At 40.9% G+C, this 10207-nt stretch overlaps 1 protein-coding gene across 1 annotated transcript; it reads right to left on the minus strand.

Annotated features, from left to right (window-relative positions):
• Window positions 1-6360: 6360 nt before the first annotated feature.
• Window positions 6361-9807, minus strand: LOC115750317 (protein SIEVE ELEMENT OCCLUSION B-like). The gene is made up of 7 exons (XM_030687584.2): window positions 9562-9807; window positions 9221-9310; window positions 8661-9074; window positions 8438-8519; window positions 8142-8272; window positions 7491-7955; window positions 6361-6980 (listed from the first exon to the last, which is right to left on the minus strand). The coding sequence occupies exons 1-7, from the start codon at window positions 9805-9807 to the stop codon at window positions 6438-6440; spliced, it is 1971 nt and encodes a 656-aa protein (XP_030543444.2). The 3' UTR covers window positions 6361-6437.
• Between the last annotated feature and the right edge of the window lie 400 nt (window positions 9808-10207).

The raw sequence follows: 10207 nt of genomic DNA on the forward strand, positions 1-10207 counted from the left end.
TAACAATGATGCCAGCACCTCAACCAGCAACTACGGCAACACCCGTTGGGCCGGACGAGGAGGATGACCCCCCCGAGACTGTTCACCCGACCCGGAGAAGTCCTCGAGCTCATACATATGATGATGTCGTCCCGTATTCCATGGAATATCATACAACGGATTTTGCTCCCGAGTTCACTCCGGGGTTCAGCCAACATTTCGATGCGGGGTTCACCCAGTTCGCCGGAACATTTGATGATCAACATCCTGAGACTCCGGCTAGTTCTCCTTCAGAGTATGGACCCGATTTCTCTCATTCTTATCCAGTCCCTCCTACGGAAGGGTATGACATATTTTTACAAGATATGCCTTCGTCATCGAGACATCCTACTCGGTCGGACCCTCATTCTCGTCGGTATGACACTAGGCTTCCCGATCAACGGAGACAACCTCATTGCGGAACAGGGAGGTCATGTAGGAAGACGACATCGTTAGTACATGTAATTGCAATTAACTTGATATCTATTATGAAGATTTCGTGTTTTTGTATATCTTATGCAATTATATGTCGTGTTTCGACACGTACCCATTTTTATTTATTTGAAGAAAACACCAAAAATATAAAAATAAAAAACCACGGAAACGGTGCCCATGGTAACACAAATACGCAATTTTTTTGTTCATCACTAAAACCTTAAAAATTGACCTACCACCAAAAACCGTAAACCCTGTGCATCAAAAGGGGATGGTGGAAGAAAAGCATTAGATGGAGCAATTTTAAAACACTAATCTCCATTCAAGAAGATCATATAATTATTCAAGAAGATCATATGATTATTGGAGAAGCTACTTTTCTACGTTTCTCCCCGGTTTAAACACACGTCAGAAGTTTTCCAACAGGCAAATTTCATGTTCACTTTTACCCCGGCAAAAGTACACTTTTAGTGTCATAGTTGTGTATGAAGATTACTTTAGTGCAAAAAATTTCAAACGGATTACTTTAATACTAAGTCGGAGACAAAAGGATCAGTTTGGTACCTCCGGCAAAAAATTATCGGTGAAAATTAATACGTGGCTTGAGCATTTTCTCCTTTTAAATTTCATCCAAAAGGAGCTTTTGGTGATCAAGTTAGTAAATCTTGTGGAAAATTATGTGAATTCTGTCACCAGTTGTCTCGCGATGAATTGTGAGGACTATAAAGAAGTGACAGTATTTTAGTGACTCAAGTGTAGTTGTAATTTTCGTTTTGTCGCTTGATTAATGGTGAATCATGTGCTGCTCCTCATGGAGTATGTGTCGCCAATCGGATCGCGTAAATCCAGTGTCCGATATATTTTCTTGTTTTTTTATTATTGTGTTCGATTGCTTTTTTTTTTTTCCTTTTTTGAAACAACCGTATGAATAGCTTCAAATTAACTTGATCAGCGGAAAAAGAAATTAACTCTCATTTTTGCAGAGATATTATCAGTCCGTATTTCCTTTAAAGTAGTATATATATATATATATATATATAGGGGGTCAACCCTCAAAAGATTCTATGCATGTTTCTATCTAACATGAAATCACCGATCCAACTACCCTGGCGAAGTCAAATTCCTATTTTGTTTTCCAATCAATGTTCGAGATAATTTTGATGAAATGTCCGAGATACAATTTATCCTTAAAAAAAAATATGAATCAGTGGGTTCGTTCTCTCATAATTATTCCAAAAAGAGCTAAAGACAACATATCGTGCAGACACATATATGAGCTCAACTTGCATCTTTCCAGCAACTTCATAGGATGAATGCTTTGACCAATGAAAATAATAAATTAAAAAAACCAATCGATCCCTTAAAAAAAAATATAATGCCTACTCATATAAACACTGGTAGATGATAGTTCAAAGTAACTTACAAAATGCATAGAGAGTGTACAGATATACTAATTATGTTTGAGAGTGACCACGGAATTCTTTTTGTCTGTTCAAATTTACAACCCTAGAGCAAAGAGGGAAAATCCTTAGCCAGAAAGTTACAACCGTCAAGTTACGCCGCACCATCTTGTGTCCAGTGCTTCTTGTGAATTGGTATCACAATTTGCATACAAACAATTTTGACTCATCATCAATATATTTGCAAGTAACGCTCTCTTACATTTGATTCAACGATAACAATTGCAGCTAGCCATTTCAAGTACGCGAAACACGGGGTTGGCGCTCCGGACCAGGACAAACTCACATACAGCTACAGCTGGATCGAGGGCGACGCCCCGATGAACATATTCGAGAAGATCTCGTATGACATCAAGATCGAGGCCAACCCCGAGGGAGGGTCCATATGCAAGAACAGAAGCAAGTACTACGCCACTTGGTAACATTCGGTTCACCGAGGAGCAAATCAACGAAGGCAAGGAGAAGGTCTTCGGCTTGTTCAACGCTCTTGAGGGTTATCTCTAGGCCAACCGTAATGCTTGCTAAGAATGTCAAACGTATGAGGTGATCACCGTCTATTACCACAAGATTGTCGATCTTATCATGATGTCTCTCCTAAAGGGTGTGTGTCTCTTCATGGTTGTTCATTTTTAATCTTGGGTTTATGTTCGGATTAAGGAGCCTCGGGCCTGCCCTGTAGCAAGTCTCCGAGATCGTTCTGTTGTTTTGAGTATTTTGAGAATGGTGTGATGTCAAAAAATAAATACGAAGGAAATCCTCTTTCTATTTTCTTAGTATGCGCGTAATTTATTATTCCTTAATTTGATACGTGAAAACTAAGGAGGGAAAACGTCAACCGTCAAAAAGCAACATGCTCTTTATTTCTAAAATAATTGGTGTCCGCACTATCATTATTTGGATAGTATATGACACCTCAACTAACAATTTATTCTACAAAAGAATAAATCGTTAAGTACTTAGCTTACAAAGAAGCGGCTAGGTGTTTGAGGTCCCGTATGCTCGATACTTAAAACTCCAATTCGTTTGCACCTTCTTAATTACAATGTACTGAATAATCGTTATCAATTTCGTGATCAACCCAATTTGCCTACTTAATTAATTATGATTAATACATACTCTTCCAACAACTCTGTCATTTGGATCAAATGAAATTAGCGCATCCCATGCGAAGTTAATCCAATTATAGACAATATGAAAATGATAGGAGTGTTGTGTTGTACATTTTACAATCTAATTCGTCCACAATTTGTAAAATGAAAACCCATTGACCATTTAGCCGATGCCTTTTTCTTCCCCAACCTTGACCGCTTTCATATGTCGGATTAATTATTTCCTAATCATTCACTCTATAATACAAGTCCTGTTTCTATCATTGAACGAATCCAAATATATAATTATTTATGATTTGTTTTATTTCGTGAAGCCGGTTAGCATTGGTGGGGGGAGACCGGCTGCCGGTCGGCACTTATAGTGCCGAACGGATCTGCCGGTCGGCACTAATATTGCCGAAGCGGCAATCCGTTCGGCACTATAAGTGCCCGGCCGGCGATCCGTTCGGCACTATAAGTGCCGACCGGACTTAGTCCGCGAGGCTTCCCGACCGCTCGGCAAGATGACTGCCGAGCCGAGTGTCGCTCGGCACTATGACTGCCGAGCGACACCCGATTTGGTAAATAAAAAAAGTCAACCCCCGATTTGGTAATTATTTGGTTTTTTACACCTGGTTTGGAAAAAAGCCCCATGTCCGCTTGTTTCTCAATCCTGTATTTTTTTTTTTAAATAGTCCAAATCACGTTCCATTCACTTTCTCAAAATACAAAAAAGAAACATTACAATTCAACTACAAATCTAGACAAATCTCAAATAACTTTAAAAAAAAAAATATCTAGATAACAAGAGAAATCTAAAGTTATGAGTCACTCTTTCAAACAGCACATCCACGTAAGAATTGCTTTTTTGACTAGGTCAAATAGGCTGTGTTTACGAAAAAAAAGGCCGTGAAACTGTGTGACCTACAAACAAAAAAGTTGAAAAGTCAAAAATAGAAAAAAGCAGAACAGTGAACTTCGGGTCTTTAGTACCGTGACCCCTTGCGCACGAAAGAAGAAAGATAGAGAGAGAACAGACAAAGAAAGAGACAAAGAGAAGGGAAAGAGGAGGAAGAAGAAAGGACGGACAAGGACAGGGAAAAGGAGAGGGGTTCTTGCCACGATGTCTCGCCAACCATCCCTACACCGATTAGCAATGTTTGGATCGCAAGTTCGACGATTCAAGTATTGTTGGTTATTTAGTTGTAGACTGTCCCAAGTGAGTGGTGCATCTTTTCTTCGAACTTGCAAACTCATAATTTGAAAACGTTCTCTTTTGGCTTAGTTATATATGAGTTAAGTAATGGTTCAAGCATTTACTGTCTTTTAGTATTTGTGAATGATTTAAGGATGGTTTTATGTACTGCTTTGCGAGGTAGTTTGTGGAATGAGCTAGAAATGAATTACGAAATGCTTTATGAAAGTATAGCTGGCGGATGAGTTGTGTTGCGAAAGATTTTATGTTTTGTTTGTGAAATTAATTGTGATTTGGTCTGATTAAAGACTAAGGGCTACACGGTGACGAAAGTCTCGTGGAAGTTACCTCTAGAACCTTGTAATCAAGGGCTAAGAGCTACATGGCCACGAGAGTCTTGTGGGAGTCGCCTCTAGAGCCTTGTACTGTATATATATTAGTCAAGGTCTAAGTGCTACATGACATTGCGAGTATCGTGGGAGTCACCTTAAGAGCCTTGTACTGTTGATATGTGTTAGGCAAGAACTAAGTGCTACACGGTGACACAAGTCTTGTGGGAGCACCTCTAGAGTTGGGTATTGAGCATGGAATGGACGGCTGAAATGTAATTTGACGAGATTGAGTATTGAACTAGACTATTGATACTTATTTTGATATTATCCTTTTAAGTTTGTTATACTCTAATTTTGGTATGAATGAGTTATGTCTTAAGTCTTAAATGTTGTTATGGAAGTTTGCTTAGAAGAGATATATTACTCACCGAGCTATGGTTGCTCATTCTTCTCATCTTACATATTTTTTAGGTTCCTCAGTTAGCAACAAGTAAGGCGAGAGCGTCGTCGAGGACTTTTGGTAGTAGGATTTTGGGTACAGTTTAAGGGAGTTGCACATATGATTGTTGATAGTTTGTTGGGTTGGCTAAGTTCTAGCCGTAAGCAACCTGTTGGGTGTCGTGTGTGTGTGTGTGTGTGTGTATATATATCTACATTGTTAATAGGTTCCTTGATTTTTGAGGCTTTGTCATTCGTGTGGAAGGATGATCGTGTCATCCCCTACTTTTGCTAGTGGGTGTAACAATCTGTGACTTCTTCAGATCAAAATTGGCAGCTGATCACCGAATTCGTGCACACATCGAGATCTCCATATGTTGCTAAATGTCACCTCCAATTGCTGGATCCCCAATAAAGATGTCTATGTTCTTGACATTTCGCACAAAATCTTTTCTCCAATCATTAATGAGAAAGATTGAGAAGCCAAATGGCGAGAAACACGACGTCCTAGACACTACACCATTCAGAGGCTAGATCGATGCCATCTCCAAACGTCTTGAACGTTACGTGAAAATGGTGACGTCATTTCAAACATATGTGGTCGGGGCATTTTTATTTTTTTTATTTTGATGTTCCTTGATGATGACATTGAAGTCAAGGTATGAGTCAACGGATTTATTAATCTAGTATCATATTATCAGTCAAAAATGATGGTACCAATTGGACATTTAGAAAAGCTACACCAAACTTAATTTGCTACTTATAAATATATGGATAGTAGTATAAGTGCACCAAATAACACAAATGCGATGATGCAGGTTTCGACGATGTTAGAATTAGAATACATGACGATATAATGAAGACATTGATTGGTGCAAGGCAGGTATGTTCATAATGGAAGACAAACATAATTTATTTGAGTGCATTGACTTCAGTGGGGGTTAGTATACGACGATATAGTGAAGACATTGATTGGTGCGAGGCAGGCATGTTCATAATGGAAGACGAACATAATTTATCTGAGTGCATTGACTTCGGGGGGGTTAGTATACTTATGAAAATGGAGTTTTGAAGTTCGTTTGAGGTGCGCTTTTGATAATGAGAATGATCGAACATAGTGGCTTGTGTAAGCTTCAATGGAAGATGGTGACGGATTTTGCCGTGATACATTGATTCATCTATTTGATGTTATCACTAGAAATTCTGGTCTTGTACGCCTCGAAAATGTAAGTAACGAACCATATTAAGATCATAAAAGCTTTATTCATAGCACAGGGTGCTTCCAAGCAGAGTACATCATGCTCAGCACAGTACACCTACAAGCATGTTACATACTCCAAGCGCACATAATCAAAAGCGACATCAACCAACAAGGAAAGAAATAACGTGAAAATGCGACCGAGCTAAGCAGTCCGTGTTTATTCTGGAGCGCCGACCGTAGGTATTGGGCCTCGATGGCCTCATTGGCTAGTCAATGCGCACCGTGGCAGCACTCGAAGGTGACGGCGGTCTTCATGTCCCGAGAGCACACGGTGCACTTGATGCGTTTCGGTACATTGCCGACCATGTTGGGGATGTAGAAATGGTGGCAGCGCTGCTTCACAATGACCTGATTGTAATGCTCTTGGAAGACGGCCTCGAAAGCCTGTGTGTGAGTCACCCTCTTGATCCACGTCGGGTGCTGCGACAGCACCATTGCGAAATCTGTGAGACGAGCATTGATGACCACCCTCGACCCCCTCGCGATGATGGCGAACCCGCCGTGCTTCTTGTAGCTGGTGTAGAGCTCGAGCAGCTCCTGAGTCAGGGAATCGTAGATGTCGGGATTCGCCTGCATCTTCAAGGAAATGCAGTTCTCGAGGCGGGTCAGGAATTGCTCTCGCCTCTTGCTGATTCTGATGGCTATGTGGGAGACTGAATAGCCGTTGATCTTCTCCAGGTATTCTTCAATCTCATGGACAGTCTTGGAGTCTTCAGCTGAGTCGTACAAGACTAGGAGCTCCTTCCTTTCAAACTGGGCAACAGTCAATACATAGGACATGTCAAAATAACAAGAATATAAATTGTTCTAAGTTAGGAAACTTTCAATCTATCTTGCGAATGATTCTTGTGCAAATTTGTTACATGTGACCTTAGACATGTCAAAAGAACAAGATGTGTCTATATTTTTAGATCGGGTGAATTTCACGTGAACTATAATAATAGAAACTCGTTCTACTTGCTTTCGTCCGCAGTATGCAAGTTTGTGCTTGGCCGAGCATGTTAAAGACTAAACCATGAGGAAATTATAATTGAGGCTGTCTTCCTTCGTCTCTATTTGGAGGAAAATATCGGACTGGACTTTGATGTTCGGTCGCGAATATGGATTTCACCTAAATCTAAATTCAACTAAAGATAATGGGAGTGATATGTCCAGATTTGTGATGCATCAATCGGAGGCCTAGTGGGAGAAAGGTTTCTAATTGGGAATGGATGATGAAAATATTGTCCCGATAATCGAAACCACACTGCAATTGTAACTTACGCATTGTTCGATATAAGGACAGATCGTTTTGTTCACCACGAGCTCGAGCCAGTTGATCCCTTGCGTGTTCCAGAGCTCGTAGTCCTTTTTCTCCGTGAACGGGAAGGCTTTCCATCCCCAAAGGCGTATCATTGTCATCGCGTCCATGTTCACCACCTTCCCCTTTTGGTTCAGCAGGACAACTTTCGTCTGCTGCCTAAATTGCCACTTCTCCTGGATGAACTTTGCTGCCGCCATGCTGACCATGGAGGTGCATGTGTACCACTGCATCCGAGATCTCATGTCTAGGAACTGCTTCTGCATCGTCTCATTATATGCCTCCGGGACAGGAACCCATATAATTTCATAATTTTTGAAGGTGCTTGCATTGTAGATGCTGCTAAGGGTGGCTAGATCGTCATTCGACAAGTTCAAGTCGGAAATGAGCAGCATCACGCTCTTGTTCTTCAACTCCTCCACCTTTACCTATAACATTAAGTCATCAAACCATGCTATTGTTTTTGCATACTTAATGCCAAGAAACGAACAATTGAAGAACTTCATATGTAGTACATAACTTGAAAGTTGATATGCTTTCCCTTGTCGTGATATTGATATACAATAATAACCGGTTATTAATGTCGATCTAGATTATTGTATTGAGAAGCTAACCATTGTCCTCTTGGAGCCTTGATAAACTGCGGACGAACCGTTCTTGGTGCAAAACAGTTCGGTCAAAAGCTCCACAATATCATCACAAGAATTGGAAACTTCCTCAATCTTCTGATATAAGTGTTCCTCCTCTGCACAATGTGAATCACTTTTAAGTTTAGGTACTTTGTTCCAGATATGGATCTGGCAAGAATTATCGGCGTACACAAAAAGGAATTTGGAGGAGAGGCATGAACGGACGCTTCATTCCATTGATGAGTGAACGACATTTGGTTTGAAAACAACAATGATCTCACCCATTTGCTTGAAATCCTCTACTTGATTATTGAAGGATTGACATATCTTGTTGACCATGTCTGAGAAGCTCGACAGATCTGGCTCTATTAACCTGGATTGATCAAGAAATAGGTTGAGTGTTGATGTGTAACAGTTTGCGAGGGTGAGAGAGAGAGCGAGCGAGGTTGGAATCAATTCCAAGTCTGTTAATAATGGTAGCTAAAAGCAAAGGTAAGGTATAACATACTCGTTGCTCTTGCTAATCATGCGACCGAACAGAACTGAGCAGCCGAGTACAATGACGATGACGTAATAAAAATTGGCTGATATGTTGATCGGTGCTGAAAATTCTCCGGAATCTTTAGAGTAGCTCACAAACTCAACAATGCGCTTGGTGAACTCCAGAGTCTCCTTGATCAGATCATTAAGGGCAACAAAAGCATTGGTCATACCAGCTGGGGTTTCCCCTCTCAACGTGGCCATTAGGCATAAAAGGTTGTCTGATGCTTGAATTTGAGCGCGACGGCAGTTCTCCAGATAGTACACCGATAAAGCTAACAATGTCAGCACAGCCTTAGCATCCCATGAAAAGGATGACAGCTTGACCGAAAGCGACTCCATTGTTTGCTGCGCACTGTTGGTTTGCAAGGCCTTAATCTGTCGAGGCGTACATAGTTTCGACATTCAGCAAGGGAAGTACCATGATCGAGAATTAAATAAACCCACTGTTTGCTTCTTTCTTCGTTGATAGAATGAACAATTTTGGCTTCGACGTAGGAATGTCTCTGCTCATAAGAGATTACCTGATCGTACAGTTCGTTAATAGTTGGTGACAAAGGAACAGAAGTTCCTATGGAAGGCAAGGTCAAGCTTTTGGTCTGGCCTTGGTTACCCTGGAAAAACGAACTCACTTGTAAGTCCTAACCATGGAATATAATGAACATCGGAGCACGTAAATATTTGTCCATCTTTATGAAGTTTGGCTGGACAAGATCTGACTTAACGAACTTGATTTGAGGAGCAAAGACATTTTGCCACAAAAAAACTATTGCGGGCTAAGATCCGGCCGACTAGCCATGGACACAAGTGTATGGAAAAGAGACTGTATAGCATGTCAGTTGAACTTGCTTGTCCACTGCTTTACCTTTGCCCAACCGCCGTTAGCGATATCATCGGCAATGTCCATGGCTTGGTCGAGGATTTTCTCGACAAGGCTCAGGTAGTACTTGACATCAACTTCTTCTGTTGTAGAGCTCGTGACATTCGTCATGAAGTCGCCGCTGTCGAGGAGGGCAGGTAATCCAGCCATGAAGCCATCGCTTCCGGCCACCTTGATCGCTAGGCCATTGCTTCCGGCCACCACGGTCATGAAGCCATTGTTTCCGGCCATTTTCGGACGCAGGGAAAAGGGAAAAAAGGATTGAGTGAAGCAGAGAAAGTTTACGGTTTCAAGGGAGTGAGTGAAGTGTAGGGAGGAAAACTTTGGGTGGAGCAAACTGCAGGTCCCTTGTGACGTATTTATAACACTCCAAGGCCACAACACGACAACCTACGATCTGGTAAGAACGATTAATTAACGAGTCGTATCGGAGAAATATATTCTGCCAGTGGAGAGGCATGTGCCACAACATTTTAAGTGGGTGGATAGTGCTATTAAAAAAAGAAAGAAAGAAGAGAATTGATTTTGTAACAATTTTTAGGTGACATTAAGACTTGTACTAACAATCTCTTTTAAAATTAGCAGCTTACATCGTACTGTTATTCTCACAATCACCTAAAGACTATTATTC

This window comes from Rhodamnia argentea, chromosome 1, assembly GCF_020921035.1.
Source record: "Rhodamnia argentea isolate NSW1041297 chromosome 1, ASM2092103v1, whole genome shotgun sequence".
Classification (NCBI taxonomy): domain Eukaryota; kingdom Viridiplantae; phylum Streptophyta; class Magnoliopsida; order Myrtales; family Myrtaceae; genus Rhodamnia; species Rhodamnia argentea.